The following is a 16,776-nucleotide window of genomic DNA, read 5'->3' as shown; positions in this document are numbered from 1 at the left end:
CTCTGCCTCTGCCTGTTACTCTGCCTTTCATATAAATAAATAAATCTTAAAAATAAATAAATAGATGAATAAATAAATAAAAAGTTAATCTGTACTTTTCTCAGTTATGTAATAATGTATAAATTTCTTTCAACTTAGCCAGTATGGATTTTTTGGCTAGTTTAATTATTTAATAAGACTTGTTTATTTGCCAAGTCAAAATATATTCCCTGTTCATCCAGCAAATATTTATCAAGATTGTTTCTATATGTAAAAGTAACATAAATGTAATAAAAAATATGTAACATATGGTACTTTTTTTTTTTTTTGACAGGCAGAGTTTAGACAGTGAGAGAGAGAGAGAGACAGAGAGAAAGGTCTTCCTTTTTCCGTTGGTTCACCCTCCAATGGCCGCTATGGCGGGCACACTGCGCCAGTCCGAAGCCAGGAGCCAGGTACTTCCTCCTGGTCCCCCATGTGGGCGCAGGGCCCAAGGACCTGGGCCATCCTCCACTGCACTCCTGGGCCACAGCAGAGAGCTGGACTGGAAGAGGAGCAACCAGGACGGAATCCGGCGCCCAGACCGGGACTAGAACCCAGGGTGCTGGCGCCGCAGGCAGAGAATTAGCCTAGTGAGCCACAGCACCAACCAACATATGGTCCTTATCCTTGGGTTATTAGAATGCAACTTTTTAAAAAGATTTCTTTATTTGAAAGTCAGAGTGATTGCAAGAGAGGGAAAGACAGTAAGAGAGAGAGACACACACAAATAAAGAGAGAGAGATTTTCTATCCACTGGTTCATTCCCTAAATACCTTGTAACAGCCAGGTTGGGCCAGGATCTCCCATCATGGTCTCCTATATGGATGGTGGATAATCAAATACTTGAGCTGCCATCTGCTGCCTCCCCAAGATGTGTAGTTATAGGAAGCCGTATCAAAAGCAGGGTAATACAGACTTGAAGAAATACTCCAACATAAGGTGAGATGTCCCAAGCAGAGGCTTAACCCACTGTGCAAGAGTGCAACTTTTATCATTTGTAGACCCTCTATGTTTTAGCAAGTTGCTAGTTTCTTATGTAAGTAGTATAGAGCTAAGATTCACGTCACAATTACATCTATTTATTTATTTATTTATTTATTTTACAGGCAGAGTGGACAGTGAGATAGAGAGACAGAGAGAAAGGTCTTCCTTTGCCGTTGGTTCACCCTCCAATGGCTGCCGCGGCTGGCGTGCTGCAGCCAGCGCACCGCGCTGATCCGAAGGCAGGAGCCAGGTGGTTCTCCTGGTCTCCCATGGGGTGCAGGGCCCAAGCACTTGGGCCATCCTCCACTGCACTCCCGGGCCACAGCAGAGAGCTGGCCTGAAAGAGGGGCAACCAGGACAGAATCCGGCACCCCAACCGGGACTAGAACCCAGTGTTTCGGTGCCGCAAGGCGGAAGATTAGCCTAGTGAGCCGTGGCGCTGGCCCCATTCTAATACATTAGATTGTTTTCCTGTTCTGCTAGTTTTTTATGTGTATTGATTGGATTATTATCTACAGAAATAATAATCCTATCTGTGGATAATAATATTTTGATTTCTTCATTTCCAATTCTTATGACTTTCATTTCTTTATCTTATCTTATTGAACCAGCAGGGACCTCCAATAGAATGCTGTACAGAACTGGTAATAGTTGGCATCCTTAACTCATTTTACCCCTGAATATTGTATTTGCTGAGGGTTTCCTTATATGTCTGGTTGCTAAGAGTTTTGTAAAATCATACTCAGGTTTTTGTCAAATACTATTTACCCATATATAAACTAGCTATTTTTCCTCTTTTCTGTTAATATGGTAAATTACATTGATTGTTTTCAGATGTTAAGCCATCTTTGCATTCCTGGACTAAACCCCACTTAACGATGTGTTGTGTAGATTTACATATTGATAGGTTTTACTTTTTAATATTTAAAAATTTTTTGCATCTGTGTTCATGAGAGAGATTGATCTATAATTTTTCTTTCTTGTATTGTACCTTTACAGGTTTTGGTAGCAAGATACTGTTGACCTTATAAAAAGAGTTAAGAAGTAGGCCCTCTTTTTTCTTCTCTGAAAGAATTTTTGTAAGAATTATGTTACTTCTTCTTTTTTTTTCTTTCTTTCTTTTTTCTTTTTTTTTTTTTTTTTTGACAGGCAGAGTGGATAGTGAGAGAGAGAGACAGAGAGAAAGGTCTTCCTTTTCCATTGGTTCACCCGCCAATGGCCACTGCGGCCGGCGCATCTCGCTGATCCGAAGCCAGGAGCCAGGTGCTTTTCCTGGTCTCCCATGCGGGTGCAGGGCCCAAGGACTTGGGCTATCCTCCACTGCCTTCCCGGGCCATAGCAGAGAGCTGGCCTGGAAGAGGGGCAACCGGGATAGAATTTGGCACCCCAACTGGGACTAGAACCCGGTGTGCCGGCGCCGCAAGGCGAAGGATTAGCCTGTTAAGCTATGGCGCCGGCCAGAATTATGTTACTTCTTTAAAAAGTTAAAAGAGCCGGTGCCGTGGCTCAACAGGCTAATCCTCCGCCTAGCGGCGCTGGCACACCAGGTTCTAGTCCCGGTTGGGGCGCCGGATTCTGTCCCGGTTGCCCCTCTTCCAGGCCATCTCTCTGCTATGGCCCGGGAGTGCAGTGGAGGATGGCCCAAGTGCTTGGGCCCTGCACCCCATGGGAGACCAGGAGAAGCACCTGGCTCCTGCCATCGGATCAGCGTGGTGCACTGGCCGCAGCAGCCATTGGAGGGTGAACCAACGGCAAAGGAAGACCTTTCTCTCTGTCTCTCTCTCTCACTATCCACTCTGCCTGTCAAAAATAAAAAAAAAAAAAGTTAAAAGAATTTTCTGTTGAAGTCTTCTGGTATTGGGGTTTTCTTTGCGTAAATATTGCTAAGAATTGGTTAAGCTCCAATAATAGTTGCAAGATTATTCAAATTTTCTAATTTTCATCTCAGTTTTTGTAAGTTATATTTTTTGGAGAATTCATTCTGTTATTCAAACTATCAAATGTATTTGCATAAAGTTAGTCATATTTATCATTTTATGTCTGTAGAAAATATAGTGATTTTCTCTCACTTATTAAATGTGATGGTAATGTATGTTTTCTCTCTTAAAAAATTTTTATTATGCTAATTCTCACTTTATTATTTCAACAGACTCTATTATTATTTATTTATTTATTTATTTATTTTTTTGACAGGCAGAGTGGATAGAGAGAGACAGAGAGAAAGGTCTTCCTTTTTGCCGTTGGTTCACCCTCCAATGGCCGCTGCAGCCGGCGCATCTTGCTGATCCGAAGCCAGGAGCCAGGTGCTTCTCCTGGTTTCCCATGCGGGTGCAGGGCCCAAGACTTAGGCCATCCTCCACTGCCTTCCCGGGCCACAGCAGAGAGCTGGCCTGGAAGAGGGACCACCGGGATAGAATCCGGCGCCCCAACCAGGACTAGAACCTGGTGTGCTGGCGCCGCAAGGCGGAGGATTAGCCTGTTAAGCCACGGCACCGGCCTAAAATTTTTTTTTCATATTGCTTACTCAGCTTTTAAAACATTTCCTTCTGTCTTTGTTGGTTTTCTACATTTTGAGTTTGTTTACTTTTTCATTGGCATTTGAGCTTATCTTTAGTATTTCTTGCCGTCTACTTTCCTTGGGTTTGATTTAATGTTTATTTTAAAAGATTTCTTTTGAGCCAGTGCTGTGGCTCACTTGGTTAATCCTCAGCCTGTGGCGCCAACATCCCATATGGCCGCTGGTTCTAGTCCCAGTTGCTCTTCTTCCAGTCCAGCTCTCTGCGGTGCCCTGGAAGGGCAGTGGAGGATGGCCCAAGTACTTGGACCCCTGCACCCACATGAGAGACCAGGAAGAAGCACCTGGCTCCTGGCTTCAGATTGGCGCAGTGCCTGCCATGGCAGCCATTTGGGGAGTGAACCAACAGAAGGAAGACCTTTCTCTCTGTCTCTCTCACTGTTTATAACTCTACCTATCAAATAAAAAAATATTTCTTTTAGTGAAAGTTTTAAATCTTGATTTTTTTCAGTGTTGTTTTCTTTATAAGTGCAACTTTAACTGTGTCTTATAAATTTGGTTAAGTTGTACCTTCACTGTCATCCAGTTCAAATATTTTCTAATTTATATTTTGTTTTATTATCTGACTTATAGTTTATTCAGAAGTATGTTATTTAACTCCTAGGCAGTTGGGAATTCTCTGTTATTGTTTTTGAATTGATTATATGAATGTCCTAATGATGCTACAACTAATTATCACAACATGAGTAGCTTAACGTAACACAAATTTATTACTTATTGTTCTACATGTCAGGAGTACAAAATGCGTCTCACTGGGCTAAGAATTCAAGATATGAGCAGTGCTACATTTCTTTTGGAGACTATACATTTCTTGACTTTTCCAGCGTCTAGAGGCTACCTGCATTCCTTGGCTCATGTTCCCATTCCATCATCTTTAAAGCTGTCAATGGCTGGTTGAGACTTTCTCATATTGTATCACTCTGACATCCACCCTCTTACCTCCTTCTTTTCCTTATAAAGACCATTGTGATTGTAGCAGGCCTCCCTAGATAATTGAGAATAATCTTCCCATCTCAAAGTCTGTAGATTAGCAACCTTAATTCTGTTTACAATTCTCTCTTTGTATGTACATATTCACAGGTCCCAGGGATCGCAAGTGGACATCTTTATTGGGGAGCATTAGTCTTTATGGCTCAGCATATGATTGATTTTGGCAAGTGATCTGTGTATATTTGAAAAGAGTAATAATTCTGCCGGCGCCATGGCTCAACAGGCTAATCCTCCGCCTAGCGGCGCCGGCACAGCAGGTTCTAGTCCCGGTCGGGGCGCCGGATTCTGTCCTGGTTGCCCCTCTTCCAGGCCAGCTCTCTGCTATGGCCCGGGAGTGCAGTAAAGGATGGCCCAAGTGCTTGGGCCCTGCACCCACATGGGAGACCAGGAGAAGCACCTGGCTCCTGGCTTCGGATCAGCGCAGTGTGCTGGCCACAGCGTGCTGGCCACGGTGGCCATTGGAGGGTGAACCAACGGCAAAAGGAAGACCTTTCTCTCTGTCTCTCTCTCTCACTGTCCACTCTGCCTGTCGAAAATAAAAAATAAAAATAAAAATAAAAAAAAAAACGAAATATTTCCAAAGGGAAAAAAAAAAAGAAAAGAGTAATAATTCTGTCATTATTGAATACAATGTTCTCCTTATCACTTAGGGCAAATTCTTAAATTGTGTTGTTTAGGTCTTCTATATCTTCACTGCTCTTTTCTCTGTCCTTTAAATTATTATGAAAGATGTGTTGAAGCCTCCCACTACGATTCTGGATTTGACTATCTCCCACTTTGCCAGTTTTTGCCCTGTGTGATTAGAAGCTGTGTTCTTGATGGATAGAGACTGTAATATCTTCCTCTTTGACTTCTTTAACAAATATCCCTCTTTATCATTCATGACATTAAAATTTTTTAATTTAGTCATTAAAATTTAATGACTATTCTATAGAATTTTACTCAGCTCGGATTTACCTTATATTTCCCCATATTGGAATCAGGTTTCATATTTTTTATTGGAATGTCACATAAGTGATACTGAACCTTTCTCAGTTATCACCTCTAGTGGCATATGATACCCCTTAGCATAATGTTAATTATGATCAGTTGGTTAAGGTGCCATTAGTTTTTTCCACTATGTACTTATCCCTTTTTGTAAGTAAGCCATTTGGATGGAGAATTACTTGTATTTTTGAGTTAGCATAAATGACCACATGTCTAAGTATACTTACTCCTGGTGTACTTGTCTTCTGTTCATGCTTATAGGGAAGAACAGCTTTGCACTGGTCCTGTAACAATGGATACCTTGATGCCATTAAATTACTGCTAGACTTTGCTGCTTTCCCTAATCAGATGGAAAACAATGAAGAGAGGTAAGCTATTGATTTGAGAAAAATAAAAAAGAGCGTACTGTTCATCTAACTTCCCTTATGCCAGATTTTTAAAATCTCAAATCTAGATATCAGCTCAGAAATAATAAATGCACTCATAAGGAAACTTTGCTCTAAGAAATACAGAACCAAAAGAAAAGAGCAAAAGTTCTGTGCAGTTGGATTTATAATGACCGAATTTCATAGCTATTCAGAACTTCTGGTATTTGAGTTAGCTCATATTTTGCAGATTAGGTAACTTAGTTCACCTTCTGGCTTATGGCTGATATAGGGGCATTGAAGTCCTGATTGACCGGGACCAGGAAATTCTGTTAGGTCAACAGAATGTGTGAAACATTCAGGTAGTTCTCTGGATGCAGAGGATGCTATCAGTGGACACAGAGGTGCTACCATGTAGCAGGAAAACATACAAAGACACTAAGTTGAAGTTCAGGGTTTAATCTAGATGTAAGTTTCTGGAATAAGGTCCACACAAGTTTTTCCAGGTTGCTGCTCAAGGACCCACGCCCAACAAAAAGAACCAGACACAGTGTGAACTGTAAGCAAAGGAGATTCTAGGTAGTCTTGGATGTAGGAAGGTGCTAGTGAAGGTTCTGGTAATTTGGAGGTAACAACTAAGTTTGTGCTTCCATTCTGGAGCTCCCTCAAGCCCAGATCTGTGCATTAGTTTCCTTGTTCATGGATGCCCTCACTAAAGTGACCCCTGCTATGACACCAACGCCATTCTCCTAGCCACCTCCAGTTCTTTCTTTCTGTTGGTGAGTGAGAAATGTGATAGAGAATGAGGGACTTTTCTAGGCCAGCTGTCTCAGAAGAAATATGTTCCTCCTTTCTAGAATTGACCCCCTTCCCACTTTTTCAGAACCTTTCCTCATTCGTGGGATTACTGAAACTATCACCCTTAGAAGCTGTATACAAACATAAGATAAATATTACAAATTAGTGATGATTTGCTTCTGTTTTATTTTTATGTATTTATTTATTTGAGAGGTTGAATTACAGACAGTGAGAGAGAGAGAGAGAGAGAGAGACAGAGAGAAAGGTCTTCCTTCTGTTGGTTCATTCCCCAGATAGCCACAATGGCCAGAGCTGTGCCAATCCAAAGCCAGGAGCCAGGAGCTTCTTCCGGGTCTCCCACATGAGTGCAGGGGCCCAAGCACTTGGGTCATCTTCTACTGCTTTCCCAGCCACCGCAGAGAGTTGGATCGGAAGTGGAGCAGCCGGGACTAGAACCGGCACCCATATGGGATGCCGGCACCTCAGGCAGAGGATTAACCTACATCAGCATGATGATTTGTTTCTATAAAGAACTTACCTTTTGGGGCTGGCACTGTGATGCAGCAGGTTAAAACCACAGCCTGCAGTGCCTGCATCCCGTATGGGTACCAGTTCAAGTTCCAGCTGCTCCCCTACCGATCCAGCTCTCTGCTATGGCCTGGGAAAGCAGTAGAAGATGGCCCAAGTCCTTGGGCCACTGCATCTACATGGGAGACCCAGAGGAAGCTCCTGGCTCCTGGCTTTGGATCAGCTCAGCTCTGGCCGTTGTGGTCATTTGGAGGGTGAACCAGTGGAATGGAACCTCTCTCTCTCTCTCTCTCTCTCTCTCTCCCTTCCTCCCTCCCTCTCTGGTTCCACTTTTCTCTGTAACTTTGTCTTTCAAATAACTGAAAAATAATTCTTTTTACAAAAGATCTTATCTTTTATAATACCATTTACTACCTGACTGCTTTTAAAAAAAATGTTTTTATTTATTTGAAAGCATTACAGAGAGACAGAGATAGAGACAAAGACAGAGAGACAGAGGTGGAAGTTCTTCCATCCACTGGTTAACTCCCCAAATGGCTGCAATGGCCAGAGCTGGGCCAATATGAAGCCAGGAGCTACCAGAGCTTCTTCTAGATCTCCCAAGTGGGTTCAGGGGCCCAAGCATTTGGGCCATTCTCTGCAATTTTCCCAGGCACATTATCAGGAATCTGGATGGGAAGTGGAACAGCTGGGACTGGAGCCTGTGTGGAATGCCAGCAGTGCTGCAAGCAGGGGCTTCACCCACCACACCCCAGCACCAGCGTCTTGACTACTGGTTTTTTTTTAAGGAGACAATGAGAAAAATCATTTTTATAATTAAATTCCCAATTATATTCTAAGCCTTGAATTTCAGACCTAGGAAACTACATGAATCAAGGTACAACAGCCTCATGGAATAAATATATGTTAATTTCAGGCCAGAAGACCAAAGGAAAAATCCTCCTAACTGTACTTGCCAATTTATAGATAAAAAGAGACAGTGGCAATATCCTAGTCTCCTTTAATGTTTCATCAGCAGTACACCATGATGTACAGGTATCAGAACTTGGCACTGCCTTTTATGCTTATTGACATTCTGGTTTAGGCATTCTGCTCACCCTGTCAGACCATTCCCACATGGCAAGTCCAATTGTATCTTATCTTTTGTCTTTATCTACATTGTTTCTTGGCTGGTTACCATCAATGTAGTACTGATTTTTACTTATCATGCATTGACACTAACCAGGTAATGTACACTGTGTAGACTTCATTTTTGCCAACTTCTGCTGGCTTTCGGTCAATAACTATCTGACAGTCACACTCCAACATTGATGGGAATATTCACGGTACCTGAATGTTTCTAAATTGAATTTGGGATGAAGATTCACTAGTAATACAATGAGGTCAGTTGCTAAAACACTAAGTATAAACTTCAGTCTTAAAAACTTGTTAGATATTTGGGCTGTTTAAATCATAAGTTGTTTGAGAATCCTAATTTGAATTAACTGACAATAAAAGACATTTTTGAGAAAATTAAGGAAATTTGATTGTAGAGTGGACATAAAATTTTATTAGGGAATTTCTATTAATTCTGTTAGTGTGATAATGCCATTGTAACCATACCCATATTACTCAGATTTATAGGTAAATTCTGAAATAGGTGAAGATGAAATGATAAGAGTTCTGAGATATGCTTTAAATACTTTAGCAAAAATTAAACAAAAAGTGTTGGATGAAGCAAATATAGCAAAAAAATCTTGCTAATTTTTAAATTGAGGTGATGAGTGTATAGTGGGTTAGTATGCATTTGTCTCTACTTTTGTTTATGTCTGGAGTTTCTCATAATAATCTTAAAAATGTTAAGGTACAGTTTCCAATCCAAAAGCAAGCTGAGAGTTCCAGTTCCTCTCTCCTTCCTTTCCCCTTTTAAGGATGAGAAAACAGAAGCTTAGAGAAGACATCAGGAGCCTTGGTGTCACATAGGTCCCGTGACTCCTAATCCAGCATTTACTTCTTTTTGCCTTATTTATAAATAAAGACATACTTTGGGCCCATTTTTTATAAATCAAATTTTGCTAATGCTGCTTCTGTACTATGTTAGGGACATTACATATTAATAATTATTGCAAAATGATCAGATTTACTAAATATATGTTAATTACACATTGATTTTAGACCATTTTGTTCTATGGAAAACTTATATTATTCAGTAATTAATAGATGAGTGGAAGAATTATTGAACTTGGAATTGTGAGCTTTGTTTAGTCTGTATTCTGTAGGAATTAGCTTCCTAGTCTTCAGCAGATTGACTACCCTTTCTGAGATGTATTTTCTTTTATAAAATGAAAGTGTGGAAGTTAATTATCTCTGAAATTCAATTTATCTCTACTATCATGTGATTCATTAACTGTGATAATTTCTTCCATTAGAGAAGTTACAGTCATGAAAGGCTTTTTCAGATATATAGTAATTTTTTTAAATTCTGAATTTACAAAATGCTATGTAGGTATCTCTACTTACAGCCTCTGGTGCCTGAACAGTAGTGACAAATCAACATTAAAAATAATATTTAAATAACTATTACAGTAATAGTAAGGAAAGATAAATCATTTTAAGGAGGAGCTAAATACTACTGTCTTAAATGAGAGATCATTAATTTCAGCATTTGGGGCTTCCTCCCAAATTGTTTTCTTAATGAAATGACCAAATACTCTCATATTGAAAACCACTTCCTTTTATGTCTTACATTGACTGTTAAGTGAATTTTGAAGAGAGATTTATTTATTCTCTGTAATCATTGAATGATTTTTTGTGTCTAATCATCCATATAATTATCTTTTTTCCCCACGTCATCAGTTAGCTGATTATTTCCTCCTAACACTTCTGGTGGCCTGGACTAGTCAGAGTTAGCAGAGAGGGGCCAGCATCAGTGGCAGTCTTAGGTGGTCCTAAATACTAGTTTGGATCCCATGGAAATAGGCACAGTTAAGCCACTGTGGTATCACAAAACGTGCTGCAATGTATGTGATAATAACAATCAAAGCTAACACTTATTAACTGCTTCCTTTATGCCACACACAATGCTATCCTTTTTACATTTAGTAAATGTACTTACTTCATTTTCCATGCATTCTGAAGTCTGTGGACTAGAATCTTGTTCAACAGATGAGGAAAGCTGAGACTTAGAAACATCAAGTAAGTTATATAAAGTGATAGTTGTCATTACCATTGTTGAATGGTTGATTTGGAGGATTTTTTTTAAAATATTTTATTTATTTATTTGAGAGGTAGAGTTACAGACAGTGAGAGCAAGAGACAGAGAGAAAGGTCTTCCTTCCGTTGGTTCACTCCCCATATGGCCGCAATGGCTGGAGCTATGCTAATCTGAAGCCATGAGCCAGGAGCTTCTTCCAGTCTCCCACGCAGGTGCAGGGGCCCAAGCACTTGGGCCATCTTTTACTGCTTTCCCAGGCCACAGCAGAGAGCTGGATTGGAATAGGAGCAGCCGGGACTAGAACCTGGCGCCCATATGGGATGCCGGCGCTGCAGGCGAAGGATTAATCTACTGTGCCATGGTGCCAGCCCCATGGAGGAATTTTTTTTAACTTTAATTTTCATACTTTACTGTTTAAGCTCTTCATAAATATGTCGTGTTTACAATGTAATTGTTTTTCTTTGAAGAAAAGAAAGCTTTGTGTTTTTTGCCCTGTAAGGTTTTATTTTTATGTAGTCAGATTTATCAGTCTTCATTTATGGTTTCTGAGTTGTTTAAATTTTCCATGATTTCCTCTAGTACTTTATGATTTTTTTCTATATTTAGATTTTTGCTCCATCCAGAATTTATTTTGGTGTAAGATGTGTTACAAGAATCACTCTCTCTCTTTTTTTTCCAATATGGCTACCTGGTTATCCCATACTAGTTATTTAAATAATTTATTTTTTCTGCAGCAATTAAAGGATAATTCTTATCATACTCTAAATCTCTCCATTTGGAGGTATACTTTTATTTCATAAGCATTAGCTATCAATGATCATGGGTGTGAATCTCACAGGTACTATTTGCCATATTTTTTTAAATTGAGAGCAGAGAGAGAGAGAGAATTTCCCATCTGCTGGTTTACTCCCCAAATGCCCACAACAGCTGAGACAAAGCCGGTACCAGGAATTCAGGCTGGGTACCAAGACTGCACATTAGCAGGCAGCTGGAATCAGAAACAGAGCCAGAGCCAGGCCTGGAACCCAGGCACCCCAATGGAGTACACAGGCATCCCAGGTGGTGTCTCCATCGCTAAGCCAAATGCCTTTTTTTTTTTTTTTTTTTTTTTTGACAGGCGAGCTAGACAGTGAGAGACAGACAGACAGAGAGAAAGGTCTTCTTTCCGTTGGTTCACTCCCCAGATGGCCACCACGGCCAGCACGCTTCACCGATCCGAAGCCAGGAGCCAGGTGCTTCCTCCTGGTCTCCCATGCGGGTGCAGGGCCCAAGCACTTGAGCCATAGTAGAGAGCTGAACTGGAAGAGGAGCATCCAGGACAGAACCTGGCGCCCCAACCGGGACTAGAACCACAGGTGGAGGATTAGCCTAGTGAGCCACGGTACCAGCCGCCAAATGCCTTTTGGTGGGATCGGAGGGGTGCAGCATTTTTTCAGATAGGTTCAGGGGATTAACTGGCACACAAAGAAGGAAAGTAATCACATGTTCCCATTAGCCTCCAGTTTGTAAGCCAGTAAGCAAAACTCAGGAATTGACTTTGTCAGCAGCTCAAACACCTGACTCCCCTGCTGTAGTCAGCTTTGTTTTGTTACCCCTCAGAGCATAGAAGGTACCCTTCATAGCAGGTACAGCCCTGGAGTACAGAAGGTGCCTTTTCCTCAGGAATATTCCGCTTCTTAGATGAGGTTTCCTTCTGATGTATAATAATAATGCTGGTCTGTACCTTGAATGACATTCCGAGACTTAAAACTAAATATCTCCTGCTTCAGGTACACACCGCTTGATTACGCGTTGCTCGGTGAGCGCCATGAAGTTATCCAGTTCATGCTGGAGCGTGGTGCCCTGTCCATTGCAGCCATACAAGACATTGCTGCCTTCAAAATTCAGGCTGTCTACAAAGGGTACAAGGTCAGAAAGGCTTTCCGAGACCGGAAGAATCTCCTCATGAAGCATGAACAGTTGAGAAAAGATGCTGCTGCCAAGTAAGTGGGAGTTGTGGAGACTGTGTTCTTATTCCTCAGGATCAAGGTGGAAGGGGCAGCCAGGGGAGAGACTCAGGACAGAATCTGATGGACATCTGTTCCCTGTGCTGTCACCTTCCCCGTCTGCCTAACACTGTGTTCAGAGGACTGAGGCTAGGGGCAAGGACAGAACCCAATCTGTACTTGGTGAATGGTGCTGATATTCACCCCTGATATTCCAGCCCAGGAAAAGCCACTGCCACCCTCATCCGTGGACGGATTTGGGGGTGGGAATGACACCTAAACTACAGCGTTAATGATTATTCTCGTCCTTCCTTTCTTCCCAAAAGAAACTTCTGCCAATACCTAGCCTATTTTCCCTAGACTAATCTAAGTCTAGTTTTGATTTAATTAAAGCAGCCAACTTACACAAATAACTTGTGCTCCTTCCCATTCCTTCACAAATCAGTATGGCATAATTTATTTTTGGACAGTGATCTAAGATTTACAAAATATCCATTTGTGCCTGCTGCACATCATGATTATTTCATACCAGTGATTGATTTTAGATTATGCCTTGGTTTGCTTTATGGTCGGGTAGAAGTGTTTTAAATATCAGCAAGATATTTCATGAGTACATACAGATACCAGAACCTCTGATGATAAAGATGTGGGTGGCAGGTGCTTTCCTGAAGGGCACCTTCTTTCTGTATCCTGCGTGTGTCCAGATCTTGAGTCCTTCCAGCTCTGGAAGGCTCCCAACTCTGACTCCTTCCATATCTTACCCACAAAGGGGAAGCATGAGTGTAACAAACAACATTAAAAATAATATTTACCCAGTTTCCCCTCTTCCAGGCCAGCTCTCTGCTGTGGCCAGGGAGTGCAGTGGAGGATGGCCCAAGTGCTTGGGCCCTGCACCCCATGGGAGACCAGGATAAGCACCTGGCTCCTGCCATCGGAACAGCACGGTACGCCGGCCGCAGCGCACCTACCACGGCGGCCATTGGAGGGTGAACCAATGGCAAAAAGGAAGACCTTTCTCTCTGTCTCCCTCTACTGTCCACTCTGCCTGTCAAAAAAAATATTTAAATAACTATTACAGTAATAGTAAGGAAAGATAAGTCATTTTAAGGAGGAGCTAAATACTACTGTGAACTGGAATGCTAACCACGTTATCAGCCTTGAGTAGATAAAATTAACAGAAACATTATTTTCTTGACTCTGAAGCTACTAAAGTAGGTAGCAATCTAGGAAATACTACTTGCACTCTTAGCAAGGTTCTTCACTTCACTTTTTCCAAAGAATGCAACATGAACCTAAAGCTTCTGCACACCTCCTTTTCCAGCCTTCTTACAAAAGTTGTCTGTATGTCAGTGGCAGCTGTAAGTAGGAAATACACATGACAAATTACCCTGAGTTGCAAGTAGGGGTTCCCTGCAAGGGATGGAATATTGTGTAGTTGTCCCCCATTATTCACATGAGGATAAATCCAAGACCCTCAGTGGACGCCTGAAATCTTCAGTAATACCAAACTTTGGATGCTCAACTTAGAATTTCTCAGCCTTATGATAGTGCATAAGCAATACATATTTGGCAGAAACTGTACTTTTAAAAAAATATTTATTTATTTGAAAGGCAGAGTTACAGAGAAAGAGAGGGAGAAATCTCCCATCTGTTGGTTCCCTCTCCAAATGGCTGCAACATCCAGGGCTAGACTGATCTGAAGCCAGGAGCCAGGAGCTTCTTCTGGGTCTCCCACATGGGTGCAGGAGCCCAAGGACATGGGCCGTCTTCTACAGCTTTCCCAGGTGGATTAGCAGGGAGCTGGATTTGAAGTGGAGCAGGTGGGACTGGACCTGGTTCCTATATGGGATGCCAGCACTGCAGGAGGCAGCTTTACCCACTATGCCACAGCATGGGCCCCAGAAACTATACTTTGATCATGTTACCTCACATACCTTTCTCAGTTTAGCATATTAGGATGGCATAAATCACCTACCTCAGAGTGGATATGAAAGGAACTTATTGACATACACCGACTTCTAATTTACTGATAGAGAAATTGGGAAAGAGAAAATTGTAGTCATATTTTCTAAGGCAGGTATTTTAGAAAATACTATTTATGAAATATCTATAATCTGTGTAAAAGCACTTTAAAACTTAAACTGCACTACCCATGTTGTTGCCAAAGTGAACATTACTGTAATTTACCTGCCAAAGCGCACGATTGAATGCACACTTAAATAAGACTCTATTTATGTTGATCACCCTTCTTCCTTGAAGCTTTATTTTTGCTCAGTTCTTATTTTACTCTATAATCTCAGCTTTTGCTAAATAATTCCTTCTCACATCTTTTAAAAAGCTTATTCTCGGGGCCGGCGCTGTGGTGTAGTGAGTGAAGCAGCTGCCTGTGGTGCCGGCATCCCATGTGGGCGCTGGTTCGAGTCCCAGCTGCTCCACTTCTGATCCAGCTCTCTACTGTGGCCTGGGGGGGAGGGGTCAGCTGAGGATGGCCCAGTTCCTTGGGGCCTTGCACCCGTGTGGGAGACCCGGGGGAGGCTCCTGGCTTCTGGCTTCAGATCGGCGCAGCTCTGGCTGTTGCAGCCATCTGGGGAGTGACCCGAGGGATTGAAGACCTCTCTCTCTGTCTCTACCTCTCTGTGTAACTCTATCTTTAAAATAAGTAAAATAAATCTTTAAAAAATTAAAAAATAATAAGCTTATTATCTATCTGTTTATTTATCTGAAACACAGAGAGACCTCCCATCCAGAGCTTCACTCTCCAAATACTCACAACAGCCAGGACCAGACTGGTCCAAAGCCAAGAGCCAGGGACTTAATCCAGGTCTCCATGTGCACGGCAGGAATCTAATCCCTTGACTTAGCACTTGCTGCCTCACATGGTTTGTATTGGCACAAAGCTGGAGTCAGGAGCTGGAGCCTGGTATTGAACCCAAGTAATCTAATTTTTGTGGGCATCCTAACTGCCATCTTAATCACTGAACACCCACCCACACCTTTTTACTTATATTATCTCCATGCTGAAATCATCCCTGAAGGTTAACTCAGACATACACTTATGCTATATTTTTCCTTTGAAAATGTATCCACTTGGGGTCAGTGCTGTGGCTCTGTAGCCTAAGTCTCTACCTGCCACACCAGCATCCCATATGGGTGCCAATTCGTGCCCTGTCTGCTCCTCTTCTGATCCAGTTCTCTGCTATTGCCTGGGAAAGCAGTGGAAGATGGCCCAAGTCGTTGGGCCCCTGCACCCATGTGGGAGACCCAGAAGAAGCTCCTGGCTTTGGATCAGCCCAGTTCCAGCCAATGTGGCCATTTGGGGAATAAACCAGTGGATGCAAGACCTTTCTGTCTTTCTCTCCTTCTCTCTGTAATTCTGCCTCTCATTTAAATAAATAAATCTTTTTAAGAAAGAGAGAGAGAGAAAGGAAGGGAAGGGTAGGGAAGGGAAGGGAAGGGAAGGGAAGGGAAGGGAAGGGAAGGGAGGGGGGAGGGAGGGAGGGAGGGAAGGAAGGAAGGAAGGAAGGAAGGAAGGAAGGAAGGAAGGAAGGAAGGAAGAAAAGGTATCTACTCAGAATTGAAGTTGGTTCATCTCTGTAGGTAACCCATTAATTATCATCACATCTTGACCTCCTGGATATCTAATCCCATATCGTCAGTTACCTACTAGATGTTTCCACTTTGCTATCATTTTGTCACTTGCCAACACTATTTTTTTAAATTTATTTATATAAAGAAACAGATTTCATGTATTTCTTATATACAATTTTAAGCACAAAATGATACTTCCCACCATCCCACCTTCCCTCCTGCTTCCTTTCTTTTTTTTTCTGTTTATTTTTATGGTGATATACTTGTACTTTGTACATTAAGTACTGTGTACTTGGTACACAACCTTAATCCTCCACTAAATAAAGAATTCAACTAATAGAAAGACCACTGTTCCTTGGGAGTATTGACAAGGACCATACATGCAGAGATCCAATCTTCTCAACACCATTTGTTGAAGAGACTATCCTCTCTCCAGGGAGTGATTTTAGCTCATTTTTCAAAGGACTGGATGACTTCAGTGGTGAATTCAACAAAACTGTTAAAGAAGAACTAATCCCAATTGTTAAACCATTCAAAACAATTGAAAGGGAAGAATTCTTCCCAAACTCCTTCTATGAGGCCAACTTCACCTTAATTCCAAAACCAGAAAGAGATACAAGGAAGGAGCACAGTATGTTGATCAGTATCCCTGATGAACATATATGCAAAAATCCTCAACAAAATACTAGCTATTCAAATACAACAACACATCAAAAAGATCTTCCACCCAGACCAAGTGAGATTCTTCCTAGGGATGCAGGG

The 16,776-nt window shown here is 41.8% G+C and overlaps 1 protein-coding gene across 5 annotated transcripts in view; it reads left to right on the top strand.

Moving 5' to 3' along the window:
• The window catches only part of INVS (inversin), a 192,328-nt gene that overhangs the window by 138,083 nt on the left and 37,469 nt on the right, over positions 1-16,776 (top strand). For all 5 annotated transcript variants that reach the window (XM_062207871.1, XM_062207872.1, XM_062207873.1 and 2 more), the window contains 2 exons: positions 5,819-5,925; positions 12,211-12,423. In XM_062207871.1, coding sequence (XP_062063855.1) covers positions 5,819-5,925; positions 12,211-12,423 — 320 coding nt within the window. The remainder of the gene's footprint in view (positions 1-5,818; positions 5,926-12,210; positions 12,424-16,776) is intronic.

Source organism: Lepus europaeus, chromosome 12 (genome assembly GCF_033115175.1).
Source record: "Lepus europaeus isolate LE1 chromosome 12, mLepTim1.pri, whole genome shotgun sequence".
NCBI classification, from domain to species: domain Eukaryota; kingdom Metazoa; phylum Chordata; class Mammalia; order Lagomorpha; family Leporidae; genus Lepus; species Lepus europaeus.
This window is presented reverse-complemented; position numbering and strand designations above follow the sequence as displayed.